Source organism: Neophocaena asiaeorientalis, unplaced genomic scaffold (genome assembly GCF_003031525.2).
Source record: "Neophocaena asiaeorientalis asiaeorientalis breed wild unplaced genomic scaffold, Neophocaena_asiaeorientalis_V1.1 scaffold825, whole genome shotgun sequence".
NCBI lineage: Eukaryota > Metazoa > Chordata > Mammalia > Artiodactyla > Phocoenidae > Neophocaena > Neophocaena asiaeorientalis.
In genome coordinates, this window is record NW_020173937.1 from 453,258 (window position 1) to 481,050 (window position 27,793).

Consider the following 27,793-nt stretch of genomic DNA (forward strand, 5'->3'; position numbering starts at 1 on the left):
GAGGGCACAACCCAGTGCCCCACAAGGCACGGGCAGCACCCACAGCAAAGGGTGGTCCGGCCCAAAACGTCAACAGGCCCGCGGGCGAGACCCTGGCCTAGAATGGAGGGGCTTCAGCAGCCAGAATCCTGGGCAAAGACCCCCGGCTTCAGCCACCGCCCGCGTCCCAGCACAGCGCACACGAGACGCGAAGGGTCAGCTGTGGTCAGTTACGGTCCCAGGGCACCAACGGGAGATGGCCACGCCCACCACGAGGGGAGGGAAGGCGACGTTTCTTCTGAGCTACAAGTTGCTCAGGTACCGTCGCAAGTCATTCAGTGTCTTCATGTCTGAGCTGAACAGCAAGGGAAGGCCCCAAAGGGACCCCGACCTAGGGCTACAACTTGACACAGGTCATCCAGGCTCCAGACTCGGAGGAGGCCTGTCTCCATGCGGAGACACAGCGGCACCCCCGGGGGGGCCTCACAGCATCCTCTCTGCGCCCAACCTGCGGCCTTCAACTGCTCTCCACAAAACGGAGGAGCTTACTTGGTAAACCGTGAGTCTGTTTAAAGATAACAGGACATGAAAGGGTCAGAACCACCCTGGAAACGCAGCCGTGATACACTTGAATCAGACGGCACGGGGCAGGGGAGGGTGATGACTGAGTAAAAGGGTTCTTGTCCCGCCACGCAGGTCAGGACCCTGTGGCACCACAGAAAGCCCACAGGGCAGAGCTGCACAGATTCCTAACGTTAAAGGTGTTTTCCCGTTATCAGAAAACCACACGCATATATCTTGATACCTTTCACTGGTATTTACTGACGCTGCTCTTGGACAAAGTAATCCCACATCTGGGAAAGCCAGCCTGGAGACCAAGCCAGGAAGAGTGGAAAACTGAGCCATCAGGCGGCTCGTTGCAGCTTTTCTTGTAACTGGGAACCACCTAAACGTTCAACCAGAGGGCAGCTCACTGAACAAAAAGGGCCTTTGTAAAAACAGCGTATCCACCACTAAGGTCAGTTTCTCTTCTGAGATGGTAATGGCTTTGCTTCCCTCTTTAGAAAACCTGACGTGAGCCTCTGAAATTTAATCAATAAAAAGAATTTCTTAAAGAGGAACGTTTAGGAAATACCCAAATTCCACCTCTTGGTATAACCAGTGTTCAGATTTTACAGACTGGGCTACACACACAGCAGCAGATTCAGAGTTAAAAACGGAACCAACCTCAGTCCAAATCCAAACAGGTGCAGACACCCTGGGGCCTCCCTCAGCCCCGGAGGTCGACACAGACCCCACGGGCACTGGGGCCCTCACGGGGCGACCCCGCCCCTCCCTCAGGGCCGCACTGTTGCCGGGCCAGCGCCGCACGGGGACCAGAGGACACGGTGCCCACAGAGCCCCCTCGAAGGTGTGCACACGTGACTTATTAGTCAATTCCATTTTGTTGGACCTACACTCTGCTGATTTCACTTACACTTTAGGAACATTTATTGATATTTAGAATTGATATAAATATGTATGACACATAATACTACATAAAAAAGAAAACCACCGTTTTGTCAATACCTAACGTTGGTGTTACTTTACATTTATCTTCAAAAAACTAAGACAAACCCTGAGGTCAGACACTTCTGCTCTGTGGGACTGCTAGGTCAAAAGTCAAATACACATTGATTTAAATGATAAAGCTCCTTCGATAATATCAAATACACTCAATACACGGTGACGTGAGAAAAAGGAACCTTATATGCGTATTGTGACTTCAAGTCTATTAAAAAGAAAAAGAAGAGATGGAGAAACGGCCTCTGTCACTCAGGCTGCGGCCGTGGGGTTCAGGGGGCTTTGCCCGCACCTCACTGAAGTACTTTTCAAAAAAATAAAAGCTGTGTACTACTTTTAACCTTTAGAGGAAAGAAACCAATCAGAAAAAACAAATCTCCTTTGCACAAAGGACGAGCTCTGAGTGACTCTCGGGGGGCATCCGGAGTGGGGGGAGGTCTGCCCTGCTCTGGGCGCCCCGACTCCGGGCGTCCCGCTGCCGCTGACAGTGGCCCCACCACCCCCAGGCCCCGCCGGGGATGGCAGTTACCTGGCAGAGAGCCTCGTGCCGTTGGCAGTTGGAACTGCCGACGTGACAAAGACACCGCCGAGCGATCCCTGAGCCATTTCTGGAAAGAGAAAGAAAAGAAAGCAAATTTCACAAAGCAGAGACCGCAGGAAACAGGCCCACGAGCCGAGACGGGACGGCTCTCCAGGCGAGGCCCCTCGGGCCGCCCGGCGCCATGCCCGCTACCAGCCAGAAGGCAGCCCGCTCGCTGGGCCCGGCCACCGGACCAAGCCTCGCAAAGACAGCACGGAAGTCCTCCCTTTACTTCTTTGAATCGGTGCGGCCACCGACGACGCCACCACTGAGCCACGGAAGGGCAACCGTCACCATAGCACAGAGGCGGGACCCAAGGGGAGGAAGGACCTATGTCGACCCCCGTCCTGGACGCAGCTGTATCGCCAAGAACGGGGGCCGTGGGGAGGGCAGCGGCTGCGTCGAGAGGGGGTGGGAGGCGCCACTTTCACTGGACGCTCTGAGGCCAGACGCCCACTTACTCTGAGCCACTTGGGAGTGCTCAGGGAGTAAATCCACACCAGAGGTGCAGGGGCAGCTTCTCCTCTCTCACCACAAAGCCCCACCCCTCAGCCAAGGAGCCGGCAGAACGGACGCCGGGGACCCCGGAGGCTCCCCACACCTGCCGTCGGGGGCAGGCCCAGGGCTGCTGCCGTGACTAAGCCACTCCCTGGGGTCGGGTCCACGCCTGCCACGCTCCTCACAGACCTGGGGCCCTACCTGGAAGGTGAGATCCTGACGTAACACCTGCACCGTATGAACCACACGGCTCGGCCTTGTCGCCACCCCCCGCCCCCCGTCCCGAGGGGCCACGGCCCCGCCAGATGGCGTCCTGCTGCTGCCGCACCGGCACCCCACAGCCCGCCACCGTCCCACGTCCCACGTCCCATTTGTCTCTGCTCTGGGCAGCGGGCGCGAGCCAGCCCCAGCAGAGGGGCGGGCGTCCCGCCCAGCACGGAGCGGGAGGGGCGGGCGTCCCGCCCAGCACGGAGCGGGAGGGGCGGGCGTCCCGCCCAGCACGGAGCGGACCTGTCACGTAGGGTTCCAGCGCCTTCGGCACCAAACTTCTCGCCACCTTCAGGTCGTTGGCGGAGCAACTCCCGGACTCCAGCCCGCAGGCCATCCCCATGCGCTTCAGCACCTCGATGTCATCGTGGATTTCAAACGTGTTGTCGAAATTAAACAGGTACTCAAACCTAGAGGAGAAAGCCACCGTCAGAAGAGCGCCGTCTCCACGACAGAGTTGGACACCTGGCTCGGGAGCCCCGAGCGGGACACCCCACTCACTCCAAACCTCCCTCAGCCACACAACCCACCAACTCAGCACCAGCAACCAGGGAGCGCGGGCGGCACCTACGCAGCCCGGGGCTGCCGGCCGCCCCAGGACGCCCCGGGCTGGGCCCTGAGCACCGCCTGCCGTCCTGACAACACTCCTCCTTCCCAAGGAGCCGCACACTCAGGGAAGGGAGGAGGACACCTGCAAGGTAATTATGCCGAAAAGATCGTACTTGGTGGCTATAAGCTAGACCCGCAGCAAATCAAACAGACGGGCCACCTTCTCTCTGCCCCCGCCCCCCGACCAGGCATCTTCACGCGGCCAAGGCCCTTCCCACCATGACCTACTTGTCGTTGGAAATGCTGCAGTCGATGACCGTCTTCTTGCTGGTGTTCACGATGATGAAAGGCAGGTGGATGACGGAGTTGGCGGGGGGCGGCCGGCTGGCCTGCTGCTCCGCCTGGCGGTTCCTCTGCACCAGGTTCTTAAAGGCGATTTGCTAAAAAGATGCACGATTGACGCGCACCCACACCTGCTGCCACCGGCCACCTAACCCTCCCTGGGCGTCCTCAGCGGCCCTGCCCGGCACCCCCTTAGAGACCAGAGCAGCCGGGGGACGCAAGCCCCAGGCAGCCACCCAGCGGAGAACACGTGTCCAAAACGCAAACACCCGGAGGGGGGCCGACGCCACCAAACAGCAATCACGCTGCCTCCACGGCAGGCACTGCGTTACCTGCAGGATAAGCTCTTGGAGTTGCGACTGTTTCTGCTTTATTCTTTCCAGCCTTCTCTGTCTCTCCACCTTCAAAGACAAGCCATCGACATAAGACATCATCACAACTGGTTTTCACAGCGTATTTTAAAATCCAAGGCAACACAGGGTCACCGAGGAAAGGTCCTCGCCGAAGACGTGTGCCCTGGGCCTGACGGTGGGGCAACAGAAGAACCTAGAACGGGCACAGGCCAGTTTCTCGCTTAAATCTCAAAACTACACAAGCTTCTTCCATCTTCTCGTCTTCTGGACACGGCTATGGTATCTTTTTGAAAACCCCACAAACTGGGATGCAGAGTTCACCCACACTGGCGGCAACCCCCCCGGACCGGGCCGACGGCCCTGCCACCAGTGTCCGCAGCCCCAGACGGCCGGAGGGTCACCGTCAAGTGGGAAAGCACGGACGTGATCAGGGGCTTCAGGACGCGGGGAGACCTGCCCCCCACCGCCGCCCAAGACACTCAGCAGGCGCCAGTGGTGCAGACGACCGACGCCTGCTAGGAACACGCGGCGGACACAGGGCTGGAGATACCTCTAGGTTCTGACACTCCTGGGCGGAGTTGGTGGGCAGACCGATCCACTTGATCTCCTTCTTCTCCTTGGAGATGATGTTCATGGCCATCAGCACGTTCAGGGCGTCGTAGACTCGCCGTCTGATGTTCTTCTGGTCGTAAGCCTGGCGGAGACAGAGGGAGATCTCCAGACAGCCCCAAACCCGAACACACTCGAGGCTGTGCACCGTCCGCAGCCCCCGAGAGGCAGCCCCCCGCACGGCCCCGCTCGGCCTGCCAGCCCAGGCAGGGGGCGTCGCCACGGGGAGGTGGCCGACACACGGGGTCGGAGCCAGTGCGCGCTGTGGAAGCGCCGGGGACGCGGGGGCATCACCACACAAGCGGGCCGGGAGACCTTTGGAAGTGCTTTCAGAGCTTCTCTGCATGTCTGAGGCCGTCTGAGACACGGACAGAGGGCCGGGGTGTCCCGCCCCGCCAGCCTCGCGGCCCTGCCGGCCCCACTGCGCACACCAGCCCCGCCGGCCCCGCCGCGCACACCCTCACCGACTCGTTCGGTAAGATGTGGTTGTCCGCGGCGCTGAACTCTGCCACCAGCTCGTCCGCCACCTCGTTGTAGGACGTGGTCCCCTTCCGCTGCACCTTCTCACAGACCTTCATGGAGAAATGCCTCAGCCCCTTGCCGTTCTTCTCCCCTTTCCTGCTACGCTTCCTTCAAAGACACAACGGGAGAGCAGTGGCCTCAGCACACAGCGCCAGCCCGGGATCCAGACCCGCCTCCTAGGACTGGCGGGCGCCTCGAGGGGGTCCCGCGGGCTGCGCTCAGCCGAGCAGGGACGGGAGCCTGGCTCCGTCTCCCCATCCAGGGACCTCCTCCTTCCTTTAAAGGCTGGAGAACAAACTCAAGTGGCCGGACCTTACACGTGTACCTTCAGCTCTCGGGAAAAGTGGGGCACGTGACCCGAAGGGCAGACCCCAGGACACGTCCGATGTGTGTCGGGGCGCCAGACAATGCTGCTTCTTAAAAAGATGTCGACCGACATCGGGGGTCATGAAAGTTCTGCTACACGTCCAGGAATCTGGGGGCAAACGTGAGCCAGTGCAGACACCCTGATGGCCACGTGGCCGCCGGCACCCAGCGCTGAGGCTGGAGCGCTTCCCCTCGGCGGGGAGCCCCAGCGTCCGACCTTCCTGAGTCGCCACAGCGAGGAAACGGTCGCCCCAAGTTTCCAACTGACGAATTGCGGGAGCTGATGATTTTTGCTTTAGAACCAAAAATACAGACACGATTCTACATCTTTGCTTTTGTTTGCTCTCAGGGAAAGTTGCACAGCTGACCTCTGAGTAAAGTCGCTTTCACATCGCTTTGCTTTTGGAGGAAAGGAACAGGGTGGTGTGGCCGTCACACAGGGCTGTCCCCACGGCCACATTTAGCTGTTTAGGAGAAGCTGCTGCGAAACCCGCCACGTTTACTGGGGTTCGAGAAACGGTACCTTCTGGTACAGACAGCGCAAAGTGTGAAAGATACCGCTGCGTTGAGAAAACAGAGCCCACCCCCAAAACCGCAGTGGAGTCACCACCCCCAAAACCGCAGGGCGGCACGGTCCACGCGTCTATTCCGGGCACGCGCTGGCCAGGGCCCGATCCTCTGGCGTGCTGGTCGGCCACGTAGCCAGAGGCTGGGGGGTAAATTCTAGGCAAGTGCTCACCCGGCAGACCAAGGTGAGGGGTCTGAAGACTGGTTCTGGGAGACAAAGTGGGTGTTAGGGGTGTGTGGGCTTCCTACCACAATAGTGCTGGGCGCTGCAGGTCTCTGAGGCGTACCAATTACCTACAGTCAGAAAAGACAATTCACAACAGTCAGAATCTCCTTCACACGGTGCTGCCGCTTCATCGCTTCTCGTCACCTACAGCCGCCGCCGAGCTCTATTAACCACAAAGGTCAGAGAACAGCCACGTGGGCACCCAACGGGGACACCTGGAGCCCTGGGCAGCGGGGGACGCCCGGTGGCCTGGCCGGGCCTGGAGACGACTCCGAGTGGGACTCCCACGTTCCTCTTTTACTTCCTTTCCTTTCAGTGACACAAGACAGGATAAAACGCTATGCTTCAGTGGTGCTAAAATGAGGCCCCAAAATGAAGAAAGAAAGGAACGCAGGGCTAGCGAGGCTTGCTGCAGTGCCCCGCCAGGCCACCCAGCCAAGCGGGGAGCCCCGGGCACCCCAGATAGCACAGGGCGGAGGAGAGGCAATGGCACCGGGGCCGCCCCCGACATCCAGACACCCGTCCCCGCACAGGAGGCCTGTCTTCTGACACCAAGCGCTCAGAACTCTGGTCCCATCCATCGACAGTCACACATTAACGGGGACACGGGGACACGGCCTCATCCAGCCACGTAAAATCCTAGCTTCCCAAAGATCTCATGCCAGACCCAGGAAACCACTCAGAGGCACCGTTTCCTGGTGACTGCACGGTGATGTCGCCGAACGTGTCAGCACTGGGTCCCCAGCACCGGGCGCGTGGAGAGCAGGCTGCGTCCGGGCTATTTTAAGCTGGACACTCCCGCTAGTCCGCTGCTTAGTGGGATAAGGGTTACCTGCCGTGGCCCTGGGACAGCTGACCTGGCACGTTGCAAATTATCCCTAAGCCCAGGTCACCTGTCAATGTTAATGATCCGCAAAAACCACAGAAAGAAAAACAGCTCAGCTGAATCTCATTCTTTTAATTCACGTTCCCAGTGACTGAAGCATCGTCACCGTGTTTTTCAAACCGTAGGTCACTCTCATCCCAAAGACACGCAATCAAATAGCAAGTGCTCTGGAAAGTGAAACAGGATGGAAAAGAGGATGAATCCCCAGAGGTGAGGGTCTCACGGGCGTGCGCTGACAGGGCCCCGGGTCTCGGTGGGAGGCGCGTGCAGCCAAAGCCCGTGGTCACTGGCTCGGGAACCTCGAGACCCGTCCCTCTCAGCACTTAGCCCGCTACGTCCTCAGGAGAGCAGGCTCGGGACGCCGGCCCAGCCCTGCGTGGCCGGCAGAGGCCAGGCTGCTGCCGCTGCCCCCAAGAGGGGTGCCCAGCCTCGGTGTCACTGCCCCACTGTACACAAGTGCCACCCCTAAGGACACCTCCCGTGGGTTCCACTGTTCTGCAAGGAGAACAGCACCAGGGACACAGCAGGCGCCCAACAGGTGCTCACTGCAAGGGCAGCCTCCTTCGACAACACGACAGGTGAGCGGGGAGCACACCCTGGGCCGGCGGGCCACTGCCCACAGCCCCGCGGAGGACACCACAGGTTTTGTCCCCTCACTCCCCTATCTTCACTATTTTCCATGGACTTCCCTCCTGTGGGAACCTGCCAGCTCTTCTGCTTTTAGCCCTGTGTCTGTAGAGGTGGACAGGCATCTGTGGCAGGCCAGCTTTAACTCTGAGAACGGGCATTCTGGGAAGAACACATTTCCACAACTAGCTGGGCTCCGAGACGGCTTGGGGCAAGTCAGCAGTGGAACTTCAGGCGGATAAGCTGCAGGTCGGAAAGGCACCACCAGAAAACTCTTCACGTTAGCTTCCTCCCAACCATTTAAACCGGTACTAACAACAGAACTGTGGCTATAATCACCAAGCTATTCTCAGGCGTGACTCTGCTATAACGTAACGCACAGTACCTATAAAATAAAATGATGTGAATTATAACTTCTATCAAAAGGACATTTATTGAATATCTGTGACGTGCCCAGTAAGGCCTAGGACTCCCACACACCACGGATTTGAAAAATCACAGCGATGCTGCTGAGCAAACGTGGTCCCAGCTCACTGACGGGGAGAGGCCACACAGCTGCCCGGGGCGCCGCCTGGCGGGGCAGTGGGCAGTGAACTCCCCTCCTCGCACGGCCCCGTGGAGCCTGTGAGTCCCGTCGGGAAGGGAGCCGCCAAACCTCACAGGTGGAAGCTGACGGGCCCGTGGGAGTACTTGGAGGAGGGGCGACTGGCACAGTCCCAGGAGCGCAGGCCCGCCTCTGACCCCCTCCCATCGGCCAGGATGGGCAGGGAAGCCCACGCCCTGCAGCACCTGACGGCCGGCAGAGCCCTGAGCCCGCCGTGAGGCCCGCACGGACACCAGTCTCGTGTCCCGGGCCGGCGATCGGCCCGCCCTGAGGAGGTCCCAGGCCCGGGAGCGGCCCGCCCGCACCAGCTCGGGCCCAGGAGCACGCGTCACCCCAGGAAACGCCATCAGGGCAGACGCAGGACCAGCGCGGCCGGCGGGGAAGCTGCCCTGGCCTGGCCGGGTCCCGCCGTCCAGCGGCACACACAGGAAGGCCCAAGCCGGGGGAGGGCAAACGGCACTGGTCACGTGCTCCTGAAACCTGCAGGCCCAGGAAGGGAAGCCACAGGGCCAACCGTGCACCACCCTCCCGGCCTTACCACTTGCTGAGCGATGTTGACATTGGACTGTCCGAACGTTTTTGGCAAGAGCTGCTTCCCAAGCGTGTTTACTGTGGAGGGATGAACGGCCACTAAGGACACCACACCTGCAACGCAAGGAGACCAGAGGTCACGCCCTTCCTGAACTGAGGCTCCAAGTACCAGTGTCAGGGTGAAGCTGCTCCTTGGGAGACAGCCTGACTGCCCCCGACCGTGTTAGACCCGCGGTCCGCTGCGAGCACCGCTACAAAGCCCGATGCCCAAATCTGAGGGGGCTGCACCCACGCTGCCACTCTCCCTACGACGACCCCTACCCACCCCTGTGCCCTCGCGTCCAGGGATCGGTGGCTCCGGGGCACCCAGGCCGTCACCAACCTACCCGACCCCTGTGGGCTGTCTGGCCACCGACAGAATGTTCTGCTGGGACCACAGGCCCCGAAGCTAAACGGCTCTTCAAGTCTGCAATTCTAAGACAATTACAGAACTTCACAGTTGGAATTAACTTGTATTCCAACACCTCTCTGTGTGTTGGCAACCTGGCGTAGAAATCCAACGATCTGCTTTTCCTCGAGAAGTAGAACCCGTTTGTTTCCAGGAAGAGTGACTTGTGAGGAGCTGCCACCTCTTTAAACAGTCAGATAACCTAACACAGAGCTGGGGAAACACCTCAGCGGGGACGGAAACTTTCCTCCCCTCAACACGGGCCCGCTGAGGGCGCTGTGTGCCCAGAACCAGCCTCGGCCCCAGGGATACAACAGTGAACCCCTTGCCCCGCCGACACCAGAGGGCACGCGTGCTCGGGGGAAACCGGCAGGCGGGCCTGGAAGGGCCGGGACGGTCTCAGGTGAGAAGACATGGATTTCCAGCCCCACTTGAGGGAGGGAGAAACCCCGTGTGGACAGGACCCCCCCGGTTCCCCTAAAGCGCACGGGCTCCGGTCCCCGCAGGGTGGGTGGCGGGGGTTCTACGGGCGGGGAGCCTTGCACCAGGCTGCCACCGGAGGGCGTTTTCCTTCACTTCCACCAGGTTCAGCAAGAGGGAGAGACAGGGCCTTCCGTCTGGTCTGGTCCGAGGTCTCATTTTTGAACTCTTCACAATCCATGCATTTTAAATAAACTTCTTCAAAGTCCAGTAAACAATGAATTTTGATGCTACGTACGAACTATGAATAATTTCCATTAACCTAAGTTGACGAAGATAGATATGTATCCTTCAACTGCCCCAATATTAACATTTTTACCAATCAACACCAAAAAAATTTCAACTATTGGCTGCAAGCAATAGGTTTATCTGCTTTGAGTTTTTTACATTCCTCTAAAAACAGAGATCTGTATCTTAACAAAAACAAATATTTAAAAAATTGTTTTGGATATGAGAAACATTTTTTAAAAGACACAAAATTATTCTGTTTTGCACTGAGAGATTTAAAATACACTTAGGTAATTAAACATACCACGTTCAGATTTACGTACAGATGAGTAACTAGTAAGTTTAAAAATACGGAATTGGTTGCTTTCACTAAAAAGAATAACTTTTTTTTCAATTTGCAAATGATTCCGTTTTCAACCACCCGTGAGCGCGGAAGCTTACCGGGTCAAAGCCCACAGCAGCTGCCCAGCAGGGCTCCCGGCGCTGGCCTTTAAAGCCCATTTGTCCGTCGTTATGTGGAGGCCACATCCACGGAGGGCTGCGTGGCCACCTCGCCGCCGGTCTGCAGGTCCGGCTGCGACACCCAGCCGCTACCCGGGCTCCCGCCTGTGCCCAGCTCGGCGGGGGGAGAACTCGGGGGTGGACCGGGCCAGCCCCTCCTCACCCGCACCCACGCCGCCTATCCCACCCCGGGGATCTTCCCCTTGCGTGTGCGCTGCAAATACAAGTAATAACTTTGCAGGCAGCCTTAACGCCAGTACACAGCACGCACAGAATCATGAGTGCCATTTCACCGTCTCTGCCGAAAAGCTCCCCACTCCGCCCGGCCAGCAGCTACCGCGCTCAGAGCGTTCACTCCGTCTTCCACGCTTCCCACACACGCCCACGCAACCACGAACAACGTGAGTGCTGTTTGCGGGCCTTTAAATCTAGAAGGTAGTACATACTGTACACGTTCTGCAACTCTGATTCTGATGTTTTTGAAACTGACCCACAGAGAGATCTAGCTGACTTCCTCTAAGGCTGGGCCGATTCCACTTTCATATCATATAACATGCGTAACTATACAAACATACAATGTAATATCTACGTGTTCCTGGTGCCCCTTCTCCAAGGGAACCTGGGTCCCAGGTGACCTTCTGCGTCACGGGATTCAGCCCAGCGCTGGCCTGCGGCTGTTCTGTGGCACGAGTACGTACACGCACACCCCCCAGCACCCTCTCCCAGGTTTCTGACAACTGTTGACTCAGTTGAGATTTGCTACTTTTGGTCAACATCGGGCATGGAATGGTATTCCCCTTTTGGTTTAATCTGGCCAGAGAAATCAGAATGCTTTACACATTTTCCTAATAAAGGTGCCACACACAACCCATTTATGGGGGCGGGGGCATAACATCTCAGCCACAGGGAGGGTTAAATTATAACACAAGCTAGGAATCTGCTCCCTAGAAATAACACTGCTTTAGCCATAAAATGTACTACAAAGCCTTTCTTAAAGGAACCACCAAACAAACTATTTTCAAATATAACATTATGAACTGGAGAATTCCTTTCAAAAAAGACGAGTTAAGAATATATACTGTCTGATCTGTTATAACCATTAACAGAAAAAGGATCTAAAATTATTACATAGGTTTATCATTAGTAACCATACCACTAATATCCATAGGTTTTAAGATACCTTAAAGTATGAAAACGTGAGGTTCAGTGTTTTCTTGAGAATAATTTTAAGTAAACGTTTAAAAATTTCCAGAACCTAATGTTTGAAGAGTTACTATTTGCCTGCCATGCTACAAATACCCTGTGGGCTAACGTGGCCAAAAGGGTCAGGGCAAGGCGGCCACTCGCACGCTGGGTCTTCCCAGCCCTGCCAGCCGCTGGCCTCACTGGCACTGGAAGAGCCCGGCGGCTTCCTTGGTTCTCAGGCAGCAGCGGGAGCTGCCCTCCTGGACCATTACAGCGGCCACACCACTCATGGGCAGGCCCTGCGGGAGCTCCCGCATAGATCAAGGTGCAGCATCCACGGGCCTGGGGCACCCTCTGGCCGTCTTGGCGCCCCGACCCCGGCCACTCCTGGGCGACTCCCCACCACGTCCTGGGGAGCAGCCTTCCACCTCCCCGAGAACCGTCCCCATCTGGAACGTCCTCTGAGGCCCGCCCTGCCCCAGGGGGCCACAGTGGGGAGGGGCACCTCGTCCTCCTACAACAGGCCTCCCAGCAATACCGGAAGCTGAGTCCACCCTGCGGGTGTGTGTCTGGAGGGTAGGTTCCGAGTCTCAAGAATCGTAAAGTGACACCAAGCCTCCAGCCGCACGTCACTACTAAGTTCTCAGCTCTGCTGCCCGAGAAGCCCATCCTCAGGCTGAGGGACAGCGTGAACCGGAGGGACCCGCGTCCCCAGAGGACGCCCCTCACCAGTGAGACGGGGACCCACCCTGGGAAACAGCACCTCCCGGGAGTGGAAGATGGTGGCCTACGCGCAGCCGGTACTCAGGTGCCCAGAGCTGCCATCGGGCCACAAAAGGTGGCACCAGATGTTGCCGGGAGAGGACAACGCAGGTCCCAGGACACCACGTGCATGGACACCAGGTGTCAGATGCTCCCGAGGAAACATGCACTTAAACACACGTTTACGTCTTCAACTGCACGCTGGGGTACGATCAGCGCTTTTTTCAGTGAACACGTATTATCTGTTTGATGAAAACTTTCCAATTTGAAAGGCAACAGCAAGCACGCCGAAGGCAGACACAGATCAGAGGAAGGAAGGCCCTGCAGCTGCGGCCCTGCACGGCACGGCCTGGTCCACCAGGCGTCACAGGCCAGCACCTCGAGGTGGGCGTCCTTCTGACCCAGCAGATCCACAGCTGGGAGACCGGCTCAAACACACCCACTAGCAGGCGTCCATCCCGTGTCCCTACAGGAAGGAAACTGCAAAGCTTGGGGCCCCTGGGAAGAGGGGCCGCAACGCCCCGCCCCACCCCACCGCCTCCCCTCAATCCCAAGGGTGCAGACAGACGTCGAGGCTCATTCAGGACACAGCACGGACGAGGAGACACCACTCTCTCACGGGGGCACCATGCACCCGCAGGTTTGAGGTGGGCTTCACGGGCATCAGCGTGGCTGCCCTGAGGCGGAAGGAGTATCCGTGCCCTGTGCTGTGTTCTCTTCCTCACGCTTTTCCCTAACCTCTGCATATAGCACGCAACTTACTAACCAAAATAAACTGGGGTGCTGACCCCGGTCCTTCGGGGGCTCTAGGCAGGCAGCTCCCCAAGTGGGGCTCCCACCGCTGACAGGGGTCTTCATGTCAGGGGACTCACACCCACCCCACAGTGAACACACTTATCCAGAGACGTGCCTTCCCGAGACGGGCACCCTTACCTTTTCCAGGACTAAGGTTCTGGTCGATGAAGACCTTGAGTTCCCCGTTGGCTTCAATTAGACCGGCCTGTGGGGGCAACGACAACACAGTGAGCAGGCGTGGGGAGAGCGGCAGTCCACCCAGCAACCCGCCGCTCGCACACCTCGCGACACACCTCAAGGGACCTCGCTGTCCCCACGCAGCCGCGAGGCCCGGGGTCACGTGCTGGCTCACCCACCGTGATCGGCTCTCAGCAGCGGAAAAATGATCCTGTCAGCCTCTGAAGCTCAGCCTTTGGGACACCGTGCAACACTTCCCTTAGTTATCAACTAAGTCACATGGCACTTCACATTTGGGATCAGCGATGCGTAACCACGGGTGGGCCACCGGGAAAGCAAACTGGTGCTCTGGCCTGAGAACAGCACCTTTGGCTCCGTCAGAGCGCCGGACACCGCGCTCCCAGCATCAGGACAGACCATCTCTGTGCATGGGGGGCGTGGGCCTGGGGCCCAGGGCGCGTCCGTCCCTGCCCTTCACGGCCACGGGATGCACCCAACACCCCCCAGCGCTCCCCTCGTCCCGGGGCGACCAGAGGGGCACAGGGCGGCACCTCACGGTCAAGTGCGTTTGGGGCACCAGCACGATGGGCCGCTGGAACAAAAGAAGCGTGTGCCCGACACGTGCGACCACGGAGGGCTCGGAGCACCACCCGAACTGTCACAGTGACGGCCTCGGGTGAGACACGCTGGGGACCCGGACCTCCACAGACCAGCCACGGCACCACCCTGCCCGCCCGCGCCAGGCCTGTGCGGCAGCAGCTTCCCCACGTCTGAGAACCGCCAGCGCTTCTCTGCTCCGCCACGCGTCAGGAGGGGCGTCTGCAGCCACACCCTGGACCCAGCGGCTCTGCTCGGAGCGGGGCCCGAAATCCAGCTCTCCCGACCGGACCTGGCCGCCAGACACGGATATGCGTGCGTGTGCACATACAGATGCACACCACACGCTCACACGTCCACACACACACGCTCACACGTCCATATACACAGCAACGCACACCTCGCACGTGCCCGCAACAACCAGGTGTGAAAACAAAAGCTAACGGAGACCCCGCCCAGCGCCCCCCGAGACCGGCCGTGGAGAAGCCCACCTCAGCCCTGCACCGAGGGGCTGGGCGGGCACGTCCGTGAGGCGCTCAAACGCACGCACATCCCCCACAGGTAGGCGGGGGAGCCCCCCGACCTGCTGAGGCCCCAGACAAAGGCAGGCCCCACGGGGGAGGGACCACCCACAAGCTGAGCCCAGCAACGCCCTGTGGCCGTTTCCTGACCCCCCAAGAAAACGAGGGGGAGGACCAAGTGCCTGACCACGAGGACCGCCATGGATCACGGCTGGGGAGCCCGCACCTCACAGGTCCCAGAAAGCCCCAGTAACGCAGGCTCGGAGCCCCAGAGCCCCAGAGCGAAGACCCGCCACGGCCAGGAAGGGCCGTATAAGGACACGCACCTGAAAGAGGCGAGGAGAGAGGCTGGTCCCCCTCGCCTGGACGGCAGCACCGGGCAGGGGGCCCCAGGCCCCCCACCCTTCCCTCCGGCTTCCGTGTTCCCCGTCCTGATCCCCCAGAGCTGACTCTGCGTGGACGCTGCAGCCGCAGAGCAGAGACCCGATGCGACCATGCCAGCTGGCGGTCAAGGAGGTCTGCCCGCCCCCATGACGAGGCCAGTGCCCGCAGGGCGCAGGGGCGGCCCGCCTTGGGGACCAGCGTCCCCTGAGCCGAACAATGCCGCTGCCCCTGTAGGCCAGGGCCCCGACACCCCCGGCCTGCTCGGTTCTCACGCTTGGCCTGCAGCGACGTGACCCACGATAGCTCGGCAGCTCACGCCCAGGAAGCCCTGCGTTGGGGCGCTCGCCCCCCCACCCCGGACGCAGGGCCCACCCTCCGTTCCTCGGCCGCAGGCTCTCTGCAACGGCTGCCCGGCCAGAGCCGACGGGCACGGCCCATCCTGCAAACTGCTGAGGGTGGGGCAAAGGGCTACCCTTCTCTGCCAGCCCCAGCCTCCCACCTAAGCCAGGGGAACTTGGACCAGGAAACCTAGGAGAAACGAGGCAAACGGCTCACGAGCTCTGGGGCAGAGCCGGCTCCGCAGCGACACTGCACAGAAGCGGCCTCCTGACCCTGGACGCCACGCCGCCTGCACCCACCGCGCGGCGCTCCAGAGCCTCCCACACTCCAGCGGGGAGCCAATGCGGAGACGGGGCCGGAACCCACGACAGCGCCTGCGTCTCCCGCCGGGCTCTCAGCGGTCCCCTCGCGGACATCTGGGCCGCTGCAGGGCCCCCCACCGGTGCCAGCTGACCCCCCGTGGTGACGCCACCCAGAGCCATGGATCGGGCTCCGCCGCCTCCAGAGAGACCCCCCCCACCCCCAGAGCTGCCGGGTGCTCAGCCCTGATCTTCCAGCAGGGCCGAGAAGCCTGTGACACCCAACACCCGACGGAGGCCCAACGGCCCGGAGGGGCCCGTCCCCTCACACGGACGGCTGCGTGGACGGCAGCCCGCACCCAGTCAGGCTCCCAGGTGCAGAAACTCCCTCTACTTCCCTACACAACGTGTCAGAATCACAGAGGAGACACAAGCTCACCTGCACGTGAAGGAAACAAATACCTGAGAAATCCTCCCTTCAGACAACCTGAAGCACCGCAACGTGCAAATGTCGCACCAGCGCCGCGGGGACCTCCTCGCTGAGCCTGGAGGAGCAGCCTGGACCTGGGGCCTCAGAGCCGAGCGCCGGCCTCGGGGGACTCCCGCCCTCCCCGGGGACCAGTGGGGACCGCGGGCTGGGCCCCACAGCGGGGTCGCCCCTCCTCCTGTGCCGCGAGGACACCAAGGTCCCCCCGGGGTGGCCGCCTCACCCCTCGGACGCCGCCAGACCCAGGGACAGACCTCTCGGCAAGGCCACCCGCACCCGACCCTCCCCAGCTGCTGGGAGAATACGTGTGTGTTGTTACTTTCGGCCACTGAATTTTGGGACCACTGTTCCCACCCAGAGATGATGCCGGTTACAGGTTTCCTCAGAACATAACAAAGCACTGCTGTTCACTATCCGGCCGCCACTTTGGGGGCAAACCTCACGGCCGTGGGCAGCCGCGGCCGTGACCCCTGGATGTGACGCGACCGCAAACCATCAACGACACGCAGTCACAGCCCAGCAATTTCTCAGGTCGCCCGACCCCAGAGGAGTCTTTTCTGGGGGACTAAGCGAGCGGCACTGGCCTCGGGTGGGCGGGCGGCAGCCACAGTCAAGCAGCTCGAGACGTCAGAGCAACAGCATCGGAGCAGGGCAGACCCTCGAGGCCACCCCGCTGCCGAGACGGCTCCGCCTCACCTTCTAAACTTACCAGAGACGCTGCACACAGACATCGCCATCACCCCTGAACCCAAGGCCCCTCTCGCCCGGCTCCGTAGGAAGGTGACAGAGCCGTCTGCGGGCCTGAAGACGACTCAGGCCGACACCCTAGCCCGCCCCAGGCTCCGTGTGGGGACAGCATCTCTGCACCGCCCTTGCCCTGCAGGACACCGCACCGGAGCAGGACAGACCACGGACAGCGCAGACCTCGGGAGAGGAGCCGGCCCACCCCAGGTACGCATGGAGGGGTCGCGGGCATCGTCACCCACAAGCCACCCTCCACCCCAGTCTCGGCTGCAGCCTTTTCTAAAACGCCCGCTGCAGGAGCAGGCCTCAGGGCCTCTCCCCGCGCCTTGCAGCCCAGAGGCTACGAGCTCAGGGCCTCAACAACAAGCATCAAAACACAGGTGGCGCTTGACCTTCGAGACGTATTTCTGAAATTGCAGTGAATTGGAACATCAGCGCTCTGGACTTGCTTTCTGACAAAATCTGTGTATTTAAGGCGCAAACCTGGCTTCCTCTAGGGAAATACCATGCTGCTAAATCCATTACATGCAAACCAACAGCAAAGGCACTCGTTTGCCATAACTAACCTTCATTTTCCTTAGAAAAACCACATTCAGCCTTTTGTGTTTGTAGTTAACGGAAAAAGTCGGTTACTCAATTACAGTCGGTACAGCTATCCCATTCACGGTAGCAATGACGGTAAAACACGTGTTCCCAAAACACACAATGCTGCTAGAAAGAGCTGAACAATTAAGAACGCAAGCTGAAAAGCTGACAACTACTTTACTTGAACTAGCAAACCTTCCTACTGCCGACGCCGCCACGCTCCAGGCTTGAGAAATGCAAAGTGGGGCCCCAGCTCGCCACCTGCCCCCCGGAGGCGTGACCTGGCTGAGCCCTGCCGCATCTCCCCGCCAGTCTGCCTCTGCATCACCTCCCGGCCTCCTTCGCTGGACCTCGAGGATTCCACACAGGCCAGGGCCCGCCCACCGGGGAGGGGCGCTGAGGGAGCCAGTCTGCACACACGCACGCACCTTCGCCTCAATAACCTCCTCCTGACTCATCCTGAGAGGCTGTGGCACTTCCCGAGCCACACGGGCACACCCAGCGCATCAGTGCTGTCATGGTGACGAGAAAAAGACAAAATCCATCATCGCTGGCCCTCATGGAAATCACGAGAAAACCTAGTCCACAGCATTCCTTAACATCAGCACTGACGCGCATACAAGAGAAATAGGTCCTTTCAGCACAGCAGTCACAGGATCAGCCCTAACGTAAAAGGACATGGACCCCGAACACTGCCCCCCTCGCCGGGGGACACGCACCCGGCGAGTGAGCCAGGCCCCCCGCCAGCGGGACTTCACGCCTGCCCAGTCCCCTCCCCCGAGCACGGCCTGACCTGGTGGCCAAACCTGCAAAGGCCAGGGCAGCTCACAAGGGACCAAGTCGCCTGCCCGCTGGCTCACCGCCCCTCCCACCTGCATCTTGTGTCCGTCTCTGTCTCTCCCCATCTCTCTGTCTCCCTCTGTCTCCTCGGCCCCCTCACTCGCTCTCATGATGTGAGGGTGACAAGCAGCCCCCGGGGGCCTCGGGGACCATCGAGGACACCTTTGGGTCCCGTGCTCCTGCCGCAGACGCCACGGGTGACAACACTGCTCTCCAGGTCCCTAGACTCTGGGTGACCTGCTACGGAGCTGACCGAGGCCACCTGCCACGGAAGGGCCACCACGGAGACACTATGAACCAACGAGGCCAGAGCGCCAGGGCGAGGGCTGAGGTCCATCACGTGAAGAAAGACTCCAGGTGGAGAGCACAGCTCGGGAGGCCGTGCCTGGAACCTCAGGTCCAGCTCCTGCCACAAACACCACAGAACAGGTGAAACCGGCCCCTGGCGCTCGCAAGGCGGTGCAGGGGAGGCTGCCTGAATGGGTGAGGACCCAGGGCCACGTCCACGTGAAACACCCCACGGGGCCCCAGTGGCAGAGCCCCTCCAGGTCCAGGACCAGCGGGGAGACACTCGGGAATCAACGTGCAGCATTTGGGGTATTTCTCTTCTTTACTTATTTGCATTATTTTTTGAGGTACAGCTGATGTACAACATCATACAAGTTTCAGGTGTAAAGGGTTCTCACCTTCGAGGGACACGGCCTGGAACATCCGATGCCACGACAGGAGCAGTGTAACCAGTCCCGGGGGAGGCAGGACGGCGGGACAGCCCTGAACTGAGTCACTCGGGACGCGACAGGGATGCGGGCCCCTCCACCCCTGCACACATTTGAGGTGGCCCACGAAGCCGCCTCTAATCATCCACGTTCATATTTACCAACATGAAAACGTCCGGGACAAACCCGTGGAGAAAAACAGCAGGAAAAGACCGTCTGAGAGCACTTACGCAAAGCCGTGTAATGGACGTGTAAGTTATTCCCAAAGCAATCCCCAAAATCTAACAGCAAGGCCACCCTGGACTGGGATTTCAGATGACTCTTAACTTTCTTTCCGACTCTTACGTGGATTTTTAAATAAACCCTCTACTTCCGTAACTGGGCAAAACACAAGGCTCCCGCCACTTCCTCAACAGAGGATCCAGAGGCCCCAGGATCCCAAGATCCAGGAAGCACGAGGTTGGGGGGCTGCAAGCCGCAGCTCTGAGGCCGGGACCCCCCCGGAATCCACGGAGAGGAAACCAGGTGGCGGCCAGAGCCACGGCGGCCACGCCACGGCCACAGCGAGTGGCCTGAGCCACGGGCAGGGAAGCATCGGCCACAGGTCTGGAGAGGAGACGGCCGGCCAGCGCCAACGCTTCCCGCACCAGGCCCAGGGCTTGCCACCAGTGGGGGTCACACTCACAAGGCCCAGCGGGCTCCAGGGATCGGGGGGCGCAGGCGGGGCCAGGAACCAGGGTGAGGCTGCAGAGTTCAAGTGAGATCCTGACCCCCTGTCGGGATGCTGGCTGCTGTCCCCGAGGGGCACACGACCGGGAGGCAGGGCACAGCACAGCCCGCGTCTTCTGCTTCCTCCTTAGGGGCCCTGACGCCCTGCTCGGAAATGCCAGGGCTTCAGGGCCTCCTGTAGGGCATCAGAGCCCCCCGCGCCCCCAGAGACCCACGTGTGAAGGAGCGCTTCCCCCCACTCCGCCCCCCAAGCTGCTCCCAGCGCTACGCAGATCGTCTAAACCATCACCTTCCACCCACCAGAGAGCAGGTGCCGCCCCACTCCCAGCCCCCAACACCAGGTCCTGGGGCTCCCGTCAGACCCGGCCTCACCCTCCCTAGAAGGACGCGGCCGCTAACCCACAATCTGACCAGCCTCACTCATCATGGACAGAAAAACAGCGTATTCACTCCACAACAGGTGCAAACGCAAGACTGCCCTAAGAAAACATGACACGGCTCCGAGACAACTTCTACATACCTGCTTCCGTCCTGCTTTCTGGCCTTTCTGCGGCAGATCTGCAGGGGCTATAGCCTCTGCCAGGCAACGGAGACTAGGACCCCGCCCATCTGCAAGTCGTCCCCAGGCGAACATGATTTCAGGTTCTTTAGGACCAGAAAGGCTGACCCACTGGGCGGGCTTCTCCCCTTCCCCAAAGCCCCCAAGGCCTGTTCTGGGTTTGCCCCTCGTCCGCCTTCCTACCCACTGTGCCCGGCCGCGGCACCTCAAGGGGAACGCTAACCCAGTGCAGCAGGCCCTTCCCCCCAACAAGTCCCTGCTGCCCACACCCCACGGGCACGTCCACACTGCAGCCAGGGTCCTCCCTGCACCCCGATGCTGGTGGCCTGGGGCCCTCGGCTGCACGAGTGGGTGTTCACCCCCAGAGCTCTGATCAGATCTAGATGCCATCGATTCAGCATGAGACATTTTCACTCAAACCCTGATTTTTCTGAAATGCAAATGAAACAACATAAAGATGAGACCCACGCCAGGTACTCAAGTCCCCAAGACCAGGAAGCAGAGGACAAGCCATCGTGTAACAGCTGAGGCCGAGACCACAGCCCCAGACGGGCAGGAACACAGACCCGTGCCGGCCTCGGTCACACTGCACCGGGACGACAGGGAAGGAAGAACGTTCAGACACCTGGAAACTACTGTTCTTAACATGAAACTTCCAGGTGTGAACTCTGGTGTGTTCTCCATGGTGTAGCCTGAAATGATGGTGTATCTGCCACTCGTGCTGACGGCAGAAGAACCAAATCTTAACGTTTTGCCGTGAAATGACAACAATGGTTTCACGAACATCCTTAGTTTCTGGAGTGGATGCAAATCAACAGGAAATCGACACCCAAATGGAGGATGCAGCACGGGGCGCGTTCGATTCACAAAGAAACGTGATGTCTTAAAAGGAACATATTCAATCTCTGAATCAAAAAATGCAAACTAAAACAATGAATTTAAAACCTCACCCATCAAATGGGGCGAGTTTGTGGGTTTTTAAATTAGCAAACTTGGTGCTAAAAACGGGCGGTTAAAATGGGCTCCGACAACCTGATGGGAGTAGATGCGACTCAGCACGCCCGCCCCAGGAAGTCATCTGAGGACGCCTCAGGCACGGCGCACACGTGTGTGAGCGTCCACCCGCAATTACACTGCCAGGAACCCGTCCTGGGCTATCATTGTGGATTTGTGCAAACGTGAGAAGACTGAACTGGAAGCCACCAGAATCCCCACGGCTGGGGCCTGGGCACAGGGGACACAACAGAGGGGCTCTGCCGAGTTAACCCAGCCCCACCCCTTCAGGACCCTCCAAAGACCCGCGTGTCAGGCCACCACTCGGCTGTGTTCGCTTCCAAACGCCCCCTTGTGCCGCTTATATTTGTTATTAAACGCGTGGAAAAAACTGCAAACAATCTAGGTCGCATTCAGCACCTTTAAACGTCCTCTACGTCCTCCCTCCATCCTGCAGAAATCAAAGCTGGGCCTTACGGGCTATGGTTTATGCAAGAAACGTGAATCGCTGGACCCATTCGCCAAGAAAGGGCCTTCGCTCTACAGCCAGGGGGCCGGGAGGGCAAGCATATGTGTTTGAATTTTACAAGATGAGTTTAGGAATGTATCATTTTTTATTATTTCCCATTTTAGGTCACTTTTTCAGTAAGTGACCACCTACGATTCCCCAACGTGTCAAATAAACGCACAGCTGCTAAAGATGACACAGGAGAAGAGAAAGCCTGACTGGGGGAAACAGCGACAGCACACGGACGTGGACGGGGTAGACGTGGGACGCACAGAACGTTCACACATGGGTAAAACCTTTGTTACGTACAACTAAGTGAAGATCCAACAGGAAGAACCTACAAACCCCCAACAATCCCCCTCAGATGCCGGCTGGCAGATGGCTTCTTTCTCTTGTTTTCGTTTTCCTGGAGCTTTTCCAACTCTGGCACAACTAACAATGCATTTACGATCACGAGAAACATTCCTTGAACTTTTTCAGTAATTCACACTTGTTCCTTGCGGAACTTCTGCTAAAAGGAAAACCCAAGGTTTGTGACCAAAAAGCCTGCTGGTGCGACGTCAACCAGCAAAGACAAACTCACGGCTGCCACAGAGAACCCCTGGGGTGGCGAGTCCTCTGCGGGATGGGCCAGGAAGGGCCGGCAAGTCTGTCACCTGTGACTGGGCAGGGAGGCAGAGCGGCATGGCCGGCCCGTGGCCTGGTCCACAGGCAGAATCCCACCCTGGGTATCATCCAGCAAGCGCTCCGTGTCCCTCTGGGCCCTCGGTGACACGAAGTCATCTGTCGGGACACCGGGGTACAGGTGTCAGGAGGTGCTGTGTTTCAGGGCCCAAGGGAGGCCCAGGGGTTTCACTCTGTCAAACCAGAATCCCCTTAAAATCTGGATCCTGTGAAAACAGGACCTTGATGGACAGAGTCCTGAGCTCAAACAACAGAGGCTGGGCTTCCCTGGTGGCACAGTGGTTGAGAGTCCGCCTGCTGATGCAGGGGACACGGGTTCGTGCCCCGGTCCGGGAAGATCCCACGTGCCGCGGAGCGGCTGGGCCCGTGAGCCATGGCCGCTGAGCCTGCGCGTCCGGAGCCTGTGCTCCACAACGGGAGAGGCCACGACAGTGAGAGGCCCGCGTACCGCAAAAAACAAAAACAGAAACAAAACAAACAAACAAAAAACAACAGAGGCTGAGAGAAATAAGTCCAACTTCACCCTGGACCCTCGAAATCCGTGCAGCACATCTGCTCCGGGCCCAGATAGTGCCACGACTCTTGAGCCACCACCGCCGGCTCCCGTCCAGGCCCGCGCAGCATAGACAGACTCCGTACCGGCCGTGCCCGTCTGAGCAGAGGGGCCGGGTTGAGTCCCACCTCCACTTGGGCCAACGCGATGCCACACTGCAGAGGTCTGGCCCTCACGCCACGAGTGACCCAGGGCTGTGGCCCATCCCCGCTCCCCCCGAGGCCTAGACCCCCTCAACAAACAGCACAGAGCTACAGGAGGAGAAGCCAGGGCTGGCGTCCGAGCAAGAACCACGCTGTTCTACGCTGAAGAAAAACGAGGCTTGCTCAACGCCAAAGAGAAGGGCTTCCAGCAAGGGACTGTGTGCGGAAAACGTCCCGAGGGGTCACAATGCACGTCAGGCCGGGTGCCAAGCCCCAGGTCCACAGCACACCCCAGGGTGACTTGCTCACCGAGGAGCAGGGCTGAGAAAGCATCCTGGCTGTACCAGGAGACAGACAGCATTTCCCACCAGGTGCGACGCAGCCGCGGGGTCCAGGGCGGCACTGCTGGTCCTGCCACAGCGTCCTGCTCTTCACACGGCCTCAGAGTTTCTCCAACTTCATTCCGGGGAGAAAAAAGGTGATTCCGAAACCGGAAAAGCCCGTCGACAAACAAGCACAGCAGTGTTGGCTTCACCGCTTTCGCCGGAGCGGGCTGAGCTCTCTCGCTCGTGTCTCAAGCGGGAAGAGAAGCGCCGTCAGCGCCCGGCGGGCCCTCACCTCACGGCCTGAGAGACACGGCCGGTCCCGCCAGCCCAGGTCCCCTTCCGCGGCCCGAATCTCATCACCGAGGCCCAGGCCTGGGAAACAACATTCAGGACGTGTGTTTCTAGACAAGCTCATTAAACCAGGCCTTGTTACGCATCCCTCACAAGCTTAGATTCCACGCGTGTTTCTTCGGTCTCCTGCCCTCAATAACACAATCCAGGGGTTTTTCCATAAACTCACGGAAAGCAAAGTGCAACCACAGAGCAGCTCCACGGTGAGGCCCCCGAGCCCTGACGGCAACTCACAGGCCCTCCCGGGACTGCTGGGGCTGAACCGCGGCTCACCTGCCCTCTGCCCCCAACCTGAAGCAGGGAGGGGAGGGTCCCAGGAACATCTCCGCAAACGCAGGCCTGAGATTTCACGAATCGACTACCCCCCACCTGCTCTTTTCAAACCTTTGTGACGCTGGAGGAGGACTGGTCCTCCCAGTGGGGACGCCAGCCCCGTGTCCTCCTTCCGAGGGTCACTCCGACGGCCGGGGGCGGGGGCTAGTCACGGGCTCTCTCCCTGCGGCCCCTCCAGTCCAGTTCTAGAACAACTACAGCCACTACACAGGCCCTTTATCTTAAACCCACAGTCTTCCAAAGGCCAATGGCACCAAAGCACTCATCAGGGCCACAGACCTGAAGGGGAGGCAGCCCAGGCAGGGACACGCGTGCACCACACATTTAGCACGCGCACACGCTCAGCACACGCTCAGCACACACACACATGCAGACACGCACACACACACGCTCAGGAAACACACACGCTCAGGAAACACACACACACACACATGCACGTCAGACGCCATCCACTCTACGTCACACAACTGCAATTTTTAGTACAATGAGACATCGCTGACGGTGACAGTTTTCACATTTCCTTCCACGCCTACATTCACCGCAGGAGCGTCCTGGGCACTGGAAACCCTCCCATCAGGATCTGTCATGGGACCAGAGGCACAGAATAAAACCCACAGATACCCAGCTTCATAAATCAATAACCAATGAACTGCATCTCCACTCAGCAGGGTGACAAGTCCCCGTGGGGGAGGGAGCAGGCAGCCCCAGGACGGCGCCGCCAACAGCGTCGCCACCACCTTCGACCCGCGCGCCTCTGACCCGCGGGCCTCGTCACAGGAAATCGTGGCAACACCGCCACGTGCACATTAAGGACAGTCCCTGAGCTCTGGTGGGAGTCCCACACTCGAGGGCCGAGGGTCCCGGGAGCAAAGAAGGGGCCAGGGAAGTTAAGCACGGCGCGGAGACCCACTTTCCAAAGGGAACGGTGGCGGTGAACCGCCGAGCCACCAGGCTTCTTTCCACGTATTGCCGGAAAATGGTCAAACGCGGGAACGACAGTGTTTTGTCCAGACGCCTTTTAGAAAAACACACGAAGACCTCACCTCTTCGTGCACTAGGCACAGAAGCCCCACGGCGGGCAGGCAGCTCGGCCTCAGGCGCCACCGGCCTGTGCCCTCGCCCTCCCCACCCCCACCCTCCGGGGTTCAGGGGGAACGCGCCGCTTGCTCCCGACTCTGCCCCACCCTCACCGCCGGCGTCACCGTCACGGCTCCGGCAAACCCCAAACCCCGAGCGAGGCCGGCAGCGCGCAGGGGTCCTCGGCCCGGTGGGGCAGGACCCTGGGCCCGACGCACCTACGACGGGGTGGAGAGAAGCTCCAGGTGCCCAGGAGACTGGCCCACCCGCAGGGGGACAGCCCACGCTGCCCCGTCCCAGCCCCCTCCAGCCCCAACAGTCCCCCACGGAGCCCCCAGAGCTCTGTCGAGCTGGAGTCCCAGCCCACCACCCCTTCAACTCAAGGGGCTTTGGTCTTACACGAGAGACCACACTGAGGCCCCACTGCTTAAGTTACCGCCGGCTGCCAGGGTCGGCTTCCCAGGCTCAAACGTCACACCCTCCTTAAGACTCAGGCAGCGGGACACGGGCCAAGCCCCGACCCGGCCGTGGCCTCCAGCCCGCCGACCCCCAGCCCCAGCGAGACCTAGTTCCAGCACACGTGACGGCCCCCAGCTCGGCACAGGCAAGGCCACTTCACCTGCATCTCCTCAGGCCGGTGTCACCATGGCACCGACCTCCACGGCCGGTGTCACCTACTCACGTGGCAACGGATGGTCCTGCATCACTCCACCCAGCCGCCGGGCTGCCCGCGCTCTGCGGGTCTGTGTCTCCAGAAGGGACCATCGGGAGAGGCCGCTAAGCAGTCCTCCTCCTGCAGCCGGGCCCGGGGCCGCGACCGTCCGTCTTTACTTCCCCCAGAAGCCCCGGAGGAGGAAGACGGCTCTCCTCCGGGGGTTCACACAGGAGGGCAAGAAACTCGGCCCCCAAACACCAGCCCTGACACCGCAGCGCCCTTACTGCGCGCCTGCTGCCCGGCCCGCGTCCTTGGGGCGAACGTAGCAGAGAAGCAGGCACGGCCTTCGACCGACAGAGATGATAAACTCATACCCACAGACACCACACAGGGGCACCCGAGTCCACACACGCTGGCGGGAGGACTTCACACCTGTTATGTGGTCCCACAGACACAGACACATTTTACGCCTCCAGCTGTGTCTCGGGCTGTACTTCCGTACAATTAATGAGTGAATAAGTCCACGGCCTCTTTTCCCCAATGTTCACAGAACAGCACATTCTGAGAAACACTGAAGAACAGAGCTGGGGTTTCAGTTAACTGTTACCAAGGGTAGTACAGGGCTACACGGCCCATAAAATATATTTGGGGGCCTAAAAGCCTATTTCTTGCAAAATGTGAAGAAAAATTACTCACTACGTTCTACAGGTTCATAACAAATATAAAGCTGACGTAGAATTTTTTACCACATTTTGTTCATCACCGAATTTCACTCTTTCTGAGAAAAAGAGTTGCCAAAACCAGTGCTTAGCGCTTTATGGATCGAAGCTGAACTAACTTCCCACGAGGTACACAAAGCAGGTGCTCAGGGCGCAGCCCAGGGCCGGGCCCAGCCCTCATGCACTCAGGGTGTCCTCCCACGGAGGCATGATTGATTTACAAGTTAACCGTCGGCAAAGACCCAGAGATTGGGCTGCGACTGAGCCTCCTAACGGAGCTTACCGCCCGGTGCTCAGGCCTGCAAAGCCCAGGCAGAGGCCAGCGCACGGCTCCACACAAGCTGTGGGTTTCTCCTATTCTTTTCACCTTTGCCTTGTTTCATGTGCTTTTAAAAGCCTGAAAATCAACTCTTCTGTGGTTTATGCGTGGTCATTCTGAAACAAAGTGGGAACCTATCAAGAACATAGCACTAGGCAAACGTCTGTCCAGCAGGAAGCAAACATACTTACATCTTTTGCCATGTTACCAGATCCGTGAAATCGATGCTATAAATGTTCACCCTCCAGAGAAGAAAAATGGTTTTTCTGGTAAGAAGAAGGAAAAACGAGGAATGAGTAAGGATGAAACAAGAAGTAACACCAACGTTCCCCCAGCACCACCGCTGTCCCCACTGCCCCTCCGGGTAGCAGGTGCCTTCCTTTCCAAACCCTCACACCCCATCCCCAGAGCGCGCGCAGCCCAGAAATGCCCCCTACCTTGGTGACTTTAAAGTCATCCCAGGCAGGGAAGCCCGTCAGCCACCAGGATGCCCGCCCAGCCTCCCTGACGCGCACAAAGACCCCGCGCGGATAAGCCTGGCACCGCGGCCCCGCGCACACGCGCTCCCCACGGGCGCTCCCGGCCCACCCGCGACCACCGGCCGACCGGTAACTCTGACAGGTGGGCTTCCGGGGTCCCGGCCTCCGGCCTGTCACTAGGCCGCGGCCGCCACCCGCGAGCGCCCCC

The 27,793-nt window shown here is 59.5% G+C and overlaps 1 protein-coding gene across 1 annotated transcript in view; it reads right to left on the reverse strand.

The window, feature by feature from the left end:
• Positions 1–27,656, reverse strand: part of TFDP1 (transcription factor Dp-1) — a 29,722-nt gene extending 2,066 nt beyond the window's left edge. Inside the window, exons 1-11 of the mRNA XM_024752663.1 lie at positions 27,544–27,656; positions 27,298–27,372; positions 13,607–13,673; positions 9,077–9,183; positions 6,368–6,489; positions 5,205–5,370; positions 4,682–4,825; positions 4,111–4,179; positions 3,725–3,876; positions 3,131–3,297; positions 2,072–2,150 (exon numbers count right to left, since the gene is read on the reverse strand). Coding sequence (XP_024608431.1) covers positions 2,072–2,150; positions 3,131–3,297; positions 3,725–3,876; positions 4,111–4,179; positions 4,682–4,825; positions 5,205–5,370; positions 6,368–6,489; positions 9,077–9,183; positions 13,607–13,673; positions 27,298–27,309 — 1,085 coding nt within the window. The 5' untranslated portion in view covers positions 27,310–27,372; positions 27,544–27,656. The remainder of the gene's footprint in view (positions 1–2,071; positions 2,151–3,130; positions 3,298–3,724; positions 3,877–4,110; positions 4,180–4,681; positions 4,826–5,204; positions 5,371–6,367; positions 6,490–9,076; positions 9,184–13,606; positions 13,674–27,297; positions 27,373–27,543) is intronic.
• Positions 27,657–27,793: the final 137 nt, after the last annotated feature.